The sequence below is a fragment of the Phoenix dactylifera genome, unplaced genomic scaffold (assembly GCF_009389715.1).
Source record: "Phoenix dactylifera cultivar Barhee BC4 unplaced genomic scaffold, palm_55x_up_171113_PBpolish2nd_filt_p 000184F, whole genome shotgun sequence".
Taxonomy (NCBI): domain Eukaryota; kingdom Viridiplantae; phylum Streptophyta; class Magnoliopsida; order Arecales; family Arecaceae; genus Phoenix; species Phoenix dactylifera.
The window spans coordinates 63,838-79,540 of record NW_024067713.1 but is presented as its reverse complement, the minus strand read 5'-3'; the positions used below and the strand labels follow the sequence as shown (position 1 = coordinate 79,540).

Below are 15,703 nucleotides of genomic sequence, written 5' to 3'. Positions count from 1 at the left end.
ACATGTCTCCTGTCAAACACTTGAAGTTTTTTTCCTCTTATCTGGAGGAATCATTGGATACATCATCAAACTACCAAATATTAATTTTGATACTGCGGATTTTCAGAATATCCAAATTGGACCCAAATTTGGATGTGACCGCATCCAAGCCCGGACGGTTTGATCCGACCGAAACCCTCCTTCCTGGTCTTTGTTTGAACCTGAGCTTCCGGTCTTCTTCTTGTTCTTCCCACCTTTAAACCCTCCTTTGGGCATCCCCCGAAACTTTCAGCTTCCAAAGGAGGGAAAAAGGAAATGGAGGAAAGTATCTCTGAGGAGTTCAAATCCTTCTTGGATTCTGGTATCTACCGCCTGGATGGATCGAAGGTGGTCTTCGTAGATCCCGTTCGCCTCCTCAACGATTCCTACTCCCGCTTTGGGGTTTCTCCCTCCGCCTACTACTCCCGTTCCTTCCAATCTACGGATCGAGAAAGAGTAGAAGAAGAAGATAATGCCCCCTCGATTTCGAAGAAGAAGAGGAAGCGAAAGAAGAGGCCTCGCGATCTAAACGAGAGAGAAAAGTCCGCGGAGAAACGCCATCAAGTAATCCGCCTCCTCTCTCTCTCTGTGTTATGTGTGTGTCTGTGTTTCTCGTCGCATTTTTTTGGTAAAGTTTTCATTTTTAATTTTGATTTTTACCAGGAAGCGTCTCTCCTCCTCCGCCTTTCCCTCTTTCTCTCTGTATTTTTTTTCCCATTTCTTTTGAAAAGTTTTCATTTTAGTTCTGATTCCTAGCAGGAAGCGAAATCTTTGTTACTCAAAGCACACAGAGCTTTTCTTGAAGTTGCCGGGCTTCAAGCGTTTCTTTCGAAATTAGTCAAGTGCGAGGAATTTACACATGATGGTGAAACTGAAGAAAAGAATTTTATTGAGCTTGGAAGCCATTGGCAAGCGCCACTCTATGAGATTGCTCTTTGTTTTCCCAAGTCACATGAAGGAGAAGGTCAGGGTTTCCGATTGAAATGTTAAGAGAGTTGCATAAGCTTGTCCGGGTGATTAATGTTTGAGTGGAAAGGCTTGGACTTCTTTTCTCATTGAAGCATTTGGCTATGTTTTTCTGATTGTTTGTGAAGCATGAAGTTTATAAAAGAAGTTTTAGATGAAGCAAAAATTTTAGCTTGTTGCAGTCTAAAATTTGGGGATCGAATTATTTCAGATGTTACGATGGTAGTGTCAGAACATGTTTTTTATTTGAAGCATTAGAGCAACGAAGCATTAGACTAGTTAATGATTATGATAAAATCTTTTAATGGCCTTAAACCTAAAGAAAGGTCGGCCAAATCGTACTTTCCAATGGGTTTATGGTATTTGAAATGAGAAATGTCTCTATTAGAAATTACAAAATGACAATGATGCAATCTTTCTTTATGTAGATGATATATTGATCCTTGGAACCAACACCAACATATTAAGTGAAGTTATGTAGTTTCTTCCTAGTAACTGTGTTATGGAGGACTTAGGAGTTGAAATTTGTGAACCTCCTTTAGGACTTGACAGAACCCAGTTTCATTGCATAGAAAAGGTTCTTGAACAGCCTGATCAATTCAAGTGTGAATTGGTTAGACACACATGATCCTGCTGTAAAACTTGTAAAGAACAATAAAGGAGGTGCATCTCAACTGAACTACTCTTACATTGCTTTTGCTTGAGATATTTAGGAAAGCATACTGGGTCTTACATTTCTGATCCTGTAGGAAGACTTGATGGATATGTTAGTCAACAAGATTGGTTCAAATGGACTGTGTTACTCAGGGTCCTTAGATATTTGAAAGGAACTAGTAAATAAGGTTACTTTTTCAACAGTCTAAGTTTAGATAGATCCAATGTTCTAAGAGTATCTGCTCAGCTAACTGTATCGGAGACAATCATGACAAACCAGAAAATTAGTGTCTAAAACTGCTATAAAGCAGTTACGCTCCTGCAGTTTAAAAGTATCAAAAGAAAATAATCATCATAATTGTTATGGATGAATGTTAAAGAATGAATAAATAACAACTAAAATTATCAATCATAATGTATTTGTTTGAAAATATAGAAGTTCAAATGGGTTCTTGTGATCATGACCTGTGACTCACTGTCTATCATGGTGCATCCATAGATGTATTTAAAAGAATTAAAATCTTGGTGCATCCATCAATGTGTTTAAAAGACTTTCTCACCCCTCTCCCAGGTATGATCGGTGCGCAAGTCCACTCTTGCCGGTATTTGGATGCTCCAAGGATATTTCCTTCCTGATATGGGAACTTGAGAGGTAGGATTCCATTATCTTGGAGTTTCCTTCCAAAGAGAAAGTCTCAACTGTGATGCAGAAAGTGTGAAAATGCAAAAATTAAAACTTAAAAGCATTCATGTGGGCCTCCTACTCCTTGCCAACTCACACTCATTAAATAATATATTTTAGTCAGAAAAAGCTGAAACATGTTAAAAATTCTTTTAACTAAAACAACTAAATTGACACTTCAAATGCCCAAGCATAATATAGTTTATTAAATAAAAGTATGTTAAAAATGCTAAAGATGACTTTTTTTTCCTCTGAACCTACAAGATGACCATGAGTCATGGTCATTACAAAGATCTTTCTTCTCCCTGCAGAAATTCTAAACATTTGTTTGCCAAAGCTTTGTCCTTTTGTGGACTATCATGAGTTTGTTATATGAAGGTAAAGACAGTGAGATAACTAATCAAGAAAACAATCTTGACAGTTCATGCGCTGAAGGGATTGACATGGAATATGTATAAGTTTGAAACTAAGTTGAAAGACGAAAATTGGAAGATTTGATTGCTAGTGGGTAGTTGAATAAAAGGTTTCCATGCACCACAATGTATTTGAAAACTAGTGGAGAGTGGAACTCTCTATTGTTCTTGTCTTGATGTACTAAAAAAGTGATTTTTCAGACTTGATAATGCTATGGGACCTTAATGATTCATATATAGAGATTTGATATGAGAGGAGCTAGGTGTAGGATGAAGAGGTAGTTCCCATAATGTGTTGAGGTGTTTTTGATGTTACAACTCCATCAATGAGAGGGGGTGATTTTAATGTTGTTCCCATGCCACCCTCTTTTTGCTGACACTTGATAAAATTTTCCATTGTTAATCTTATTGATGCTAATTCAAATGGTGATCTAGCGACTCTAGGATCTAAGAGCTGACATTACATCTTTCTTGCCTATCATCTCATTTATGGGCACTTTGAAAGCAAAGAACAACCACTTGATCCAATGTTGACTTTAGGATCTAAGAGCAGACATTACAACCTTCTTGTCCATCATCTCATTTCATGGATCCTTCGAAAGCAAAGAACAACCGCTTAATTCAATGTCGAAGCAGACCACTTATGCTGAAGTAACATGCTTTAGCTAGTTACATTTTATGCCTCTGGATAGTCTCGCATCAATTCAAGTCCTAATCAATGTATCAAAAAGTGGATAGCGGGCACATAGTAGTCAAGGGGTTTCATAGTGGATAGCAAGTGATATGTAAATGGACTGCTAAAACATATGAATACTATTCTTGCTTAGTATCAAAGACAATATTTTACATCAACTTCATGCGAAAGATAATTCAAAAAAAAAAAACCAAGGTCAAAGCTATAAGACATCGTACACTTAACACCATAATATTATGTTAACATCCATATAACTTAAGGTCCATAATCTAATGACAGATATCATCATCCACTAAACATAGTAACATCATTCATAAGATAAAAATATCTGCAATCACATAATATCAACTATAGAAGAAAATCTCCAGAATCATATTACAAATTCACCAAGCAAAACATTATCATCAATAGATAATAGACTTCTCTAAGATCTAGACAAAAAAGTTAAATGTCAAATTTGACTATCTTAATGATCAGTCATCATCTGCTAGTACTGAGTGGTCTACTCCTTGAGCTTTAGAACTAGAGGTGTCCAAGTCATCCATCTCATCATATGCCTCCTTGTTCTCCTCCTCCTTGCCTAATTCCGCTGACTCAATCTCATCAATGTTTTGCTGTGATTCTTTGGTTTCCTTCTGTGTGAAGATGAAACAGATCCAGCATTTTTAGGTCAAGCCTGCTTTGGTGTCCATGGTGGTCTGCCAGCTACAATGCATTGGCAAGGGAGCGCCAAAGGGGGAAGGGGTTGAAGAGGGCCGCCATCTTCCTCACTTCTGTTTCTCCTTCTCTCTCACATTCTTCATTTGGCTAGTGCCTGAAATAACTAGAGCAGCCCATGCTTTAAACTCCTTGGACCGATCCAATTGGGTATTAATCCAGCCCTCTATGGAATAAATTGCTTGCTCCCTGGTATAGAAGTTTTTTCCACCATATCAGCTGCTTCATATCCAAGTGCTATATAGCGCCACTAGAATAAGCATAGCTGTTTTGGCCGAAACTGCTATAGCAGCCACAACATCCAACTTGTAAGCTGAATTTTGCCGGAAGCTCCATTGCAGAGTTTAGGCATGCTAACATGCTCACAATTACATTTCATATGCATATATCATATACATTCAGCTGGTCCACTTTTTTTTTGCTTTTTGATAGATGTAAAAAAGTGGAACCTTATTGTCTTCATACTGCATATATTCCTTCAGATGAGTAACCAACTGATATCATCAAAAAAGATTGCTCTGACCATCTCGATATCGTCTTTGTTCCCATTTTTGTTCTTTGCAAAATGTGCTTCACTTTCTAGGGATGAGAAACTATATAATCTGCTAATCCTGTCTTAGCTTACCTATTCATATAGGTGTGAACTTCTTCATTTCATATAATACATGTGCAATAGGCACCTAATAAATTGAATGTGATTGATCAATTTATTTGTTCTTTCATTCTTGACTTTCCAATTATAAGTGGAATAGCAAAGCTGGAGTAACACTTCAGCACCCAATTAGTTGGAATAAGCCTTTTGTTGAGCAGATATAGCACTGGCTTCAATTCCAGCTTTAGGGTAACTTGAATCTAGAGTATGAGCCCCTGAAAATAACTATAATTTGTGAATGCATATCCTTGTAAATCTTATCATATGATACTTGGATATGTTCTGTTTTCCATATATAGTGATGTTTTCTTTTCAAACTCCTGACCTTGAGTGCATGTTACATTGACATTTTACCAAATATTATAGTATTCCATAACACTTTTTATCCTTGTAAATTATCAGATTCATGGCTTGGCAACCATGTTGGGAGGACAGTGGTTCCATTATTTAATAACTTAATTAGCAATGAAACAAATGATGAGGTGGAGGCTGAATTCAACAACAGCCAGTACATATTACCTGGAAGAAGCTGCTTCTACATGGTATGAAGTTGGCGTTGTCATTCATTTTTTGATTATTGATTAAAGTGAAGTTTTAAGTTCTTTTCTAGTTTTATTCTTACCTTAGCGGGATCCACAAAATAAACCCAAATAGTTGGGATGTGAGTTGTGTTTTTTTATTGTCAAGTCTGTATTGTCTTAATTTTCATTTTCATTTATACATTTTCGTGTGTATCCATGTTAATTTTGATGGTATAATGGCATGCAGTCCGACTTGAGACAAATTCGCAACCTCATCCCGGGTAATTTTCATGAATCAGAGTCTTGCCTGTAAATCAAATGTATTTCTACTAAAAGTGAATTCGCTTTTGCAGCTTTCTAATATTTTTGATTCCTCGCTACCAAAAGCAAACTTGTTTTTCCCCACTTCCTTATAACATGCTGGATACGTATCTTTTATGCAGCTAAGTCTGATCAGGGCTTTAACCTCATTGTCATTGATCCGCCATGGGAAAACGGAAGTGTTCGCCAGAAAGCAGTGTATTTTCCCTCATTTCCTTCTTGATGGTTTTGTATTTATGTTCTGCATGCAGATTATGACATGTATTTGGTCGAACTGTTTTCTGGTTTTCTTTTACGTTGCCAAAGGATTATTAATGCTTGAGGCATGTATCTTTATGTATGAACACATCTCTAAGGAACCGAAAAGCTCATAAATTTTATGATTAATTTTCGAAAATAGATGCGAGATTTCTTTGGTGCATGCTAGATGAATCAAATACCATCATGTACTTGCATACTTGTGCCAAAAGTAGCCTGCGTGCTGCATCATGCAAATTTTAACTTGTTTGAAATCCTAAAGAACATTTTTTGATTGTTTCATATATCAGAAGCAAAAAAAAAAGTATAAATAAGAAAAAAAGAAGAACATTAATTTTATAAAAGCCAGTATAAAGTGTTTCAAAATGTAAAACAGAATCTTCAGATTAACATGGATAAGCTTCGATCTTTCTAGTTCGCTAGCTTGTTTATGTGATTATATCATTTGATCACATGTTCTTGTTCTCAATGAAGACATGTTATCTAATTCAAGGTTTTCTACCATTAAATATACAGTTTTTCTTTTCTTCTTTAAGATTATCCTGCTTCATCACAGATAACTACAGAGCAGGATGGAGATATGAACCCCTGGTTCACTATCTCCTAGGAAGAGAATCTCAAGCAGCTTATGATATTTGGAACCTGTTAATTGTTGGTCAAAATATCTTTCTTTATAATAACTTATTGATGGAACAGGAATTTGAATAATTATTAAAATGTACTTTAGTGTATGCTATATGTCCTAATGTGTCTAACCCTGAATTTTCAATATTATGTGCATATATATACTTTTTAAATTATGTTGCACCTCTTTCGATACACTTATTAAGTATTATTTTTGAGTTTAAATCTTTTTGTACAGTTACCATACATAGATATTGATTGCTTTATCTTGGGGATTCTTATTTGGAAGAGTTGAAGTGGAATGTAAACTTCGCCAACCATGGGACTATTGTTCTGCGAAGCTTGATAGGACCATCAATTATTTGTTCTACTTAACTACAAAGAATATTTTCCTGCCATAATTTTTGGTCATATTGGTACAGTATCTCACATCCAGGCTAAATGGTATTGAGATGAGACTGTGATAGATCTTTTTGTTGTAGGTTTCCTACATTACCCAACCGATACTTTCTGTACCTTCCTGTTAAAGAACTTGCTCATGCTGAAGGTGCCCTTGTGGCTTTATGGATGACTAACCGAGAGAAGCTGCGTATGTTTGTTGAGAAAGATCTGTTTCCTGCTTGGGGAGTAAGCAATGTCACAATCTGTTACTGGCTGAAGGTAAATTTATCGTACTGGTGTATCCCCTATCATGCTGGTTATTTTTTTGATCTATACTACAAGTGGTACACATTGAGATATTTTCTGCTTTCTGGATATGAATTAGCAGTTCATTCTGTCAGATTACAACATTTATATTTCTGCTCTGGTGGCTGAGAAGTTGATTTAATGCTGAAACATGATTTAGGTGAAACCAGATGGGTCCTTGATTGGTGAATTGGACTTATTTCATCATAGACCATATGAATACCTTCTACTCGGCTACATTAATATGGAGGTTTTTTTCTGTACACTTATGAGTATTCATGGCGGTTACTACTTCTATGTTCCATTTCATGGATGTAAAGAGACATTTTGCTTAAATTTTGTGATGTATTGCAGAATATTAATTCAGAGTGCACACCAGCAGTTAATTTGGAAGATGCTCATGTTATTATCAGCATTCCAGGTGTCCACTCAAGGAAGCCCCCTTTAGGAAGTATCCATGCCTGTAACTGGCCCAAATTTCCGAATGTTACGTATAACTATATGGTCTTCTAAATCTGCTGGAAGATGTGTTTAATTTTGAACCACTTAAAGACACCATTTACTACACGAAATCCCTGGCTATGTTTGAGCAACCTAAGCTTGTCTATGAATTCCACATACATTGCATGTGAAGGTGGTTTTTCTATCATGCTTACTGACAATATTTATTAATTTAACTCATTAATTCCTCACATTTAGGCAGCGCAGGAACCAACACAGAGGGAAGTACATAATCAATTCCCACCAGTTAATCATGCTGTTAGAATTCACATTTATTATCATAAAGGGAGTGTATTATCAAAAGAAAGATTCAATATTATTCTCCATCAGCTAATCATGCTTTTGGAATGCCCATTAGTAGCTGTTTGCTCATCTATAGCAGTTGATATAGAAATTCCCCCTGATTCTCTTGCAAAAACTCTTCATCTTGTTATTTAGCATATCTACTTCAAAAATGTTAATTTGTCTATCCTTTATTTAGCTGGTGGATTTTGTTTTTCATACGAAGTATCTGAGACAGCATATATCATGTTACTATGTTCTTCACATAATCTAGTGTGCTCCATTGCTTTCTTGTGTCAAACCTTAACCATCTTAAGAACTACTATGGGATCATATACCAGGCACCAAACCTGTGAAATGTATTGAGCTTTTTGCTAGAGAATTGGTGGCTGGTTGGTCATGTTGGGGCAACGAACCGCTTCACTTTCAAGACTCGAGATACTTTATGGAAAGACAAGAAAGATGATCTGAGGTGATGGAATTTATTGCCCTTTTTCATTTGGACAACTGATCTAAGATATAGGAAAGAACTATTTTTCATTCTTTACATGATTTGGAGGCTTCCCCAAATCACCCAGTAAAGTTCCTTTTCCTTGCAAGTTGCAATACTGATTCTGCTGGAATTTGATTGCATACTTGGATTTCCTATGATGCAATAAGATGTGGTTTTTGTTCTGCAGATGAGGATCTGAAGAATGTAGTCTGTTGCTGTATGAGAACATGAAAACTTTCTGGAGATGAACTGTCATGATAATCAATGGCTTTTTCCATCAAAATACAACTCTTAAGAAGACTACATGGAAGAAGAAGATAGTCATAACCAGCTTCTGTCAATTCTTTCCTGGAGCCCTGCCTGAATGAGCAACTCCAGGCAAGAGGGGATGCAATGAAACCTAAATGGCTGGTTGGTGGAACAGAGAAAATGATGAGGTCTAATGCATGATAGATTAATGTTCTTCAACATAATGATCCCGTATACAGGAAAGGAAATTCTAAAATAGAAGGGGGAATTTCCTGTTTGGAGGTTTGATTTAAAAATGTAGACATGTTTTGCCTTGTGCAAGCAGGAGCAATAAATCTGTTGTGTTTGGAACTCGAATTTGTTGCAGTTGGAGACCTGTTAGTGTGGTGGTTCTTTAGCTTGAAGTTTGGGGTTGTTTGGGTTAAAAGAGAGGAGAAAAATCGAAATTTTGGGGGATTCTTGGATGTTGGAATATGCATTTTAAATCTGATTAGTATCATATCTCATGTTTTTCTGTGGCTCAACTATTATATATGATGTTAATATTAACCTGCAGATGCAAATATGTGCGGACTGATGGCATCTTCTAGTATAATTTTTCATTTGCCGCAACATCTATCGACTAATCCCGAAGAAAGGTAGTGGCTTTGGTCCCGTTTCCCTCTCCTTTTTTTTATCAAAATATTCCTACGTAACCAATATTTCAGGTCTGGGACCATGTATCAGTGACTAGCTCTTCTTTTTTTTTAAGTTACAATTAGCATATGGAGTACATAAGAGGGAGTTTTAATTAGAGTGGATATACTATTGGACGCAATCTTGATGTGTATTGATGTGGCTCGGGTTCACCGTTTCTAAAATCTCGCCCGATAACTTAGTTCGCTAATCAGATGACGGCGTATGTCCAGCGAAATCAATAGCCTATTAAATCTTTGAACAATCAGCGTGATTGGTTGCTGACCTAATCGGCAGGTAAGAAAAGTGTTCGATTATGATACATCTGAAAAATGCTCAACTACTTGTTTGTGAATCATGCGATTCTAACTGTGCAGATTCGTATTCTCTTTTCTATAAATATTAGGAATGGAGATCTTTTAGGTACGAGGGTTCCTAGTCGAACATGTTCCGACGATTTCTTGATCTTTTTGTAGTAGAAGATCAGATCAAATGTCGTGCCATGCTTCTCCAACTCAATTGAGCAGAGTAGCTCGCCTGTCAGCTCGTCTGCCTGTCAGATCGGATTTTGAATGGCAACATGTATCATTCTATTAGGTTTTGGATCTTCATTTTATATTTACACCTAATTTCGAATTTTGTAATGCCTGTGCTATTAAATTGTTCTGTCAAATAATTTTATCCAAACCATGAGCAGCAGCTGACTCCAGTTTGAGGTGGGGGCATATGACTTCGGCTTCACCATTGGTTGCGGAGGGGAGCTATTCTGTGGGAGTCCAGGATGGCACCGAGGCGAGCAATGTGGCATCTCAGAATGATATGGACCATAAGTTTCCATCGAATTTCACTCGAAAAATTGATCTCCCCGACTTGCTCAGATCCATAGACATATTGTTTAAGAAATCTGAAGACAGAATTAGAGCAATTACCCTTGCAAGCTACTTCTTCCTAAGATCTGTTAGCAATATATCATCTAAATAAATAAATAAATTTATAAATTCAATTAACGAAAAATCTTAAAGGGAATAATATACATGTATATTATTCGGCATCCAAATAATTCTATTTTAATGCAAAATAAAACTATTCTAGCACAAAATAAACCTATACATTTAATAAATTTATATCATACCAAGAGTTAGTGTTGGGCATCGGGCCGTGTCGGGCCGGCCCGGCCCAGGCCCACCGGGCCCGAGGTCTAAACGGGCCGTGCCTGGCCCGGCCCGCTTATGAAGCGGGCCGTGCCGGGCACGGCCCGTTCAGCACAGAACGGAAGCCCGGCCCGGCCCCAGGCCCGTCTATTGGCGGGCCGGGCCGGGCACGGCACGAGACGGGCCGTGCCTGGCACGGCCCGCAACGGGCGCAAACGGGCCGTGCCAGGCACGGCCCGTCTGGAGAGGGGGGGAGAAAAATAGCCGTTTCCAACGGCTATTTTGGGAAAATTCCAAAATTGCCCCTCCCAACAGTCCTAAAACGGCTAAATTGAGGGGTATTTTGGGAAAAAAAATTTTTGGGCTTCTATAAATAGCCCTTTTCTCCCTCATTCTCACCATACCAAACCAACTATTCTCTCCTTCTCTACTACTATTATTTCTCTCTTCTAAAGTGCTCTTCTAGCAATTTAATTTTTAGTTTGTATTTAGCAAGTGTTCAAGTGCTACACAAGAGGAGGTTCCTGTTGAGAAGAGAAGGTCACTCCTGTTGAGAGCACAAGAGGAAGCTCAGAATCTCGGCTCTGCCTCTGCCCTCCGACCCTCTACTCAATTCCTCCTTGTGGTTAGTTTTTATTTTTTTAATTCATCAATTTAGATATGTCATCTTTTGAGGAAAGTCATTTTGGCATTCCTCCTGTTTCTGAGGGAGAAGAAACTAATCCCCAACCCCATGTTCCTAGTTCCTCTAGAACTAGTGAACCGAGTGAAGATCAAACCTCTTCTCGTAAGAGGACTAGTGCTGTATGGAATGAATTTGATAGAGTTATGGTTGATGGAGTCTGGAAAGCTAAATGTAAAAAATGTGCCAAACTTTATAGTTGTAGTAGTAGTGGGGGAATAGGGCATTTAAAAAGACATCAAGAGAGTCATAGGATGCATGATTCTCATGCTCAAACTCAAAGTACCCTTAATATACAAGGGGGATTACTTGTAGGTAATTTTGCATATAATCAAGAAAATCAAAGAAAAGCACTTGTAAAATGGATAGTTAAGGATGAATTACCTTTTAGTTTATGTGAATCTTTTAATTTTGAAGAATATGTTTGTGGAGTGATCGATTAAAACCCCGTTTGATTTTGATGAGCTCAAAGCATTTGAGTATATCTTGTGATTACTAATGAATTCAATTGAGTGTTTCAGTGAAAATCCTGTCCAAGTGTCTCTAGACTTGGTTCATAGCATTTTGGATAAGTTAAGAAGTCTGCATGAACCAATGTCTGAGATACGAGTCGACTCCCGAGTTTCACGAGTCGACTCCAAGCGTATCAAGGTCACTGGCACGAGCTCGAGTCGACTCCTGATCAGTACGAGTCGACTCCGACTGAAAACAGACAGAAGGACAGAAGAGCAGTTTTTCAGGTCTGAGATTCGAGTCGACTCCAGTGGAATGCGAGTCGACTCCCAGCGGTACACAAAGAAAAAGTCAGAGAGCGTTTTATGGACTCTGAGATTCGAGTCGACTCCCGCAGTACGCGAGTCGACTCCGAGACTGTGCGACCATCGACAGACAGAAGACCATGTTACTGCCTCTGAGATTCGAGTCGACTCCCAGACAGCTCGAGTCGACTCCAAGACAAGCTTCACGTCAAAAGGCAAAAGACCAACTTTCGGAAACTGAGAGCCGAGTCGACTCCAAGGAAGTTCGAGTCGACTCCAAGACTGGATGAGCCAAAAAGACAGAGAATCGGGAGTTCGGGCTCTGAGATTCGAGTCGACTCCCAGGACAGTCGAGTCGACTCGAGTGGACAAAATTCAAATTTGGATCCACGGACTACAGAGGATGAGCCGACTCCAAAATTGCCAGGTCAGCGCCAGAAGTTGGCGAGTCGACTCCGGGTCAAGACGAGTCGACTCCCAATCAGGACGGCAACTTTAATTCAAACTGGGAACAGTTGCCGAGTCGACTCCGGAAAAGCTCGAGTCGACTCCTGCTACAGCCGAGTCGACTCCTGATCGCGCGAGTCGACTCCAACCCACCAACGGTCACATTGTCAGGCTGCGCAGAGTGTGCAGAACGGCCAGAAAAAGCAGAGTAACGGCTAGTTTCCGTGGGGGTTGACTTAAATAGCCACAGAAGACTGTAGCAAGGTAGAGAACACATATTCCACTCCTAGCATTCAAGTCTTCAAGCTCTCTAAGTGCTCTTCAACGAGAAAAAGGGAAGATCTGCATTTACTGCTCCACCAACATCTTCCCAGCATTCAAAGCTTCCTCCTCCTGCTTTCAAGTCGATCACTCTTTCAAGAGGAGACCGGAGTTCCAGAAGCCACACCTCTTCACCATCTTAAAAGCGTTTGAGGGCTTCTAACTCCTTTACGATTATATTGTTTTAAATCTGCTTTTTGAGAAGCTATTTTCTGTTTTCTTCTATCTCGTGTATTTACTTGATTCAATCGGGGGATTGAATCAAGAGGATTAAGGTTGGTTGGTGAGCCGGTTTAAAACCAACGAGTGTAAGGGTTTGATTGTGAGCCCGGGAAAACAATCGGGGTTGGTTCTAGTCGGTGAGCTTGGGAAAACCGACCGAGTTCGTTGTGAGCTCGTAAAACAATAAGTTCGGTTGTGAGCTTGCAAAACAACCGGCTGTAATCCAAGGGGGTTATAGTGAAATTCCCAAGTGAGACTTGGGGAGTGGACGTAGGAGCAAAGGTTAGCTCCGAACCACTATAAAACTTTGTGTTTATAGTGCATTGTCTCTCATCTTCTTCCCCACACATTACTCACAGCACTTAGCTTTAATTAAATAACTGGCTATAGTATTTCGTTAATCATCCACAAAGTTTTAATTAGCTAAGTTAATTTAAAAACCCAATTCACCCCCCCCTCTTGGGTTGTCTATCTGGGCAACAAGTGGTATCAGAGCCAAAAACTCTTCCACTCAAGAGTTAAAAGATCAAAATGACAACCCCATTTGGATCTTCTCACATTGAGGGTCAGTCCACCCAAAGACCTCCTTTCTTCAATGGATCCGACTACTCATACTGGAAGGCTAGGATGAGAATATTCATCCAAGCCCAAGACTATGAGATGTGGACCATTGTAGTGAATGGCCCATACATCCCATCCACATATGTAGAGGGTGTTAAGGTACCCAAACTAGAAACGGATTGGGATGAACATGACATGAGGAAGGCACAACTAAACTCTAAAGCAATGAATGTGTTTTATTGTGCCTTAGACCGTAATGAATTCAATAGAGTTTCAACTTGTAATTCTGCAAAAGAAATTTGGGACAGACTTGAAGTGACCCATGAGGGCACGAATCAAGTCAAGGAATCCAAAATAAACATCTTGGTTCATAAATATGAACTATTTAAAATGGATTCAAATGAAACAATCACAAGCATGTTCACTAGGTTTACTGATATTGTCAATGGCCTAAAAAGCCTTGGCAAGAACTATACTAACAGTGAACTTGTCAGGAAAATCCTTCGGTGTCTACCAAGGTTGTGGGAAGCCAAGGTGACGGCGATCCAAGAAGCTAAAGACTTGAACAAGCTTCAACTTGAAGAGCTCCTTGGATCCCTGATGACGCATGAGCTTACCATGAAACAACACAACGAGGAAGAGTCCTTCCATAAGAAAAAGGTAATAGCTTTAAAATCTACTTCTTCTAACAAGGACCTGTCTTGCAGCAGCAGCAGTGAAGAGGAAGAAGATGAGGAAGATGGTGGTGAGGCACTTCTTGTGCGCAAGTTCAAGAAGTTTATCAACCACAAGAAGACGTATCATCAAAGGAGAGGTCCCTCAAATTCCTACCGCAGAGACAAAGGTAAGAAAAGGGAAAATGAGGGGATTGGGTGTTACGAGTGCAAGAAGCCGGGACACATAAGAGCAGAGTGCCCCTTATTGAAGAAGGGGAGTAAGTACAAGAAGAAGAAGGCACTTGTCACCACCCTATCGGACTCCGACACATCATCTTCATCATCGGATGAAGAACAAGAAGAGAAGGCCAATTTCTGTTTCATGGCCAACGAAAATGAGGTAATTTCTGATACGCATTTTGATTTTACATTTGATGAACTTTATGATGCGTTCAATGAATTAATGATTGAGTATAAGAATATAAATGTTAAAAACAGAGAACTAAAAGTAACTAACCAAAGTTATATTCATAAGCATGATTAATTAATTAAGGATAAAGATAATCTCACCAAAGAAAATCTAGAACTTAAGACAAGCAACCAACTCCTAATTAAGAAGACTAACACCTTAACGAAAGATATTGAGAAACTAACAAAGGAATTTTCAGATCTCAAAAACCATAAACAAGTCTTAAACAAGGATCTAACTAAAGAGCTAAATGATCTAAAAACCGAAAATCAGACATTAACTAGAGAACTAAACAAATACAAACCCTTAGTTGAAAAATTCACATATAGTTCTGAAAAGTTAAACATGATACTTAATAATCAACGAGCCGTATTTAATAAAGCGGGTTTAGGGTATAAACCAAGGAATAAGCAAAAACTTCTTAGTAACTTCTTTGTTAAAGCTGGGGAAACTAAAATTAAGAAAATAACTTGCTTTTGTTGTGGAATAGTAGGACATAAAGCAAATGCATGTAATTTTAGGAAAAGTAAAACTAAAAGAAAAAATAAAAGGGTATGGGTTTCAAAAGGAACCAACTTGACTAACCATGAAGGACCCAAGAAAACTTGGGTACCTAAGATGACATGATTTGCTTGTGTAGGAGTGTCTTGCAGCCAAGGTCAACAAAAACTGCTGGTATTTGGATAGTGGCTGTTCAAGGCACATGACGGGTGATAAAGATCAATTTTTCACCCTTGAAGCTAAGAAGGGAGGTGCTGTGACTTTTGGAGACAACAACCAAGGTCACATCATTGGTATTGGTAAAGTTCAAATCACCCCTTCTACCTTTATAGATAATGTTAGATATGTTGATGGTCTTAAGCATAACTTGTTAAGCATTAGTCAATTATGTGATAAAGGATATGATGTTATGTTTAAACCATCACTATGTATTATAACAAATCCTAATGATAATAGTTTAGTTTTTAAAGGGATGAGACGTGGAAATGTATATGTGGTAGATCTAGAAGATCTTACAAAACATAACCA

General features: G+C 38.5%; 1 protein-coding gene across 2 annotated transcripts; it reads left to right on the top strand.

Moving 5' to 3' along the window:
* The first annotated feature begins 223 nt into the window (after positions 1 to 223).
* On the top strand, positions 224 to 9,287 carry LOC120105052 (methyltransferase-like protein 2). 2 transcript variants are annotated; one of them, XM_039117100.1, is made up of 10 exons: positions 225 to 582; positions 778 to 982; positions 5,199 to 5,338; positions 5,565 to 5,598; positions 5,761 to 5,836; positions 7,003 to 7,180; positions 7,368 to 7,457; positions 7,562 to 7,658; positions 8,308 to 8,462; positions 8,671 to 9,287. In XM_039117100.1, the coding sequence occupies exons 1-9, from the start codon at positions 295 to 297 to the stop codon at positions 8,454 to 8,456; spliced, it is 1,257 nt and encodes a 418-aa protein (XP_038973028.1). In that variant the 5' UTR covers positions 225 to 294; the 3' UTR covers positions 8,457 to 8,462; positions 8,671 to 9,287. The 2 variants fall into 2 exon arrangements, with proteins under 2 accessions (XP_038973029.1, XP_038973028.1); XM_039117101.1 differs by having other exon boundaries at positions 224 to 582; positions 8,308 to 9,287.
* The last annotated feature ends 6,416 nt before the right edge of the window (positions 9,288 to 15,703 follow it).

Coding starts and splice junctions, on each gene's coding strand:
- LOC120105052 (XM_039117101.1), top strand. CDS start 295: ATGGAGGAAAGTATCTCTGAGGAGTTCAAATCCTTCTTGGATTCTGGT. Junction 583..777: donor CCGCGGAGAAACGCCATCAA/GTAATCCGCCTC, acceptor GATTCCTAGCAG/GAAGCGAAATCTTTGTTACT. Junction 7,181..7,367: donor CAATCTGTTACTGGCTGAAG/GTAAATTTATCG, acceptor AACATGATTTAG/GTGAAACCAGATGGGTCCTT.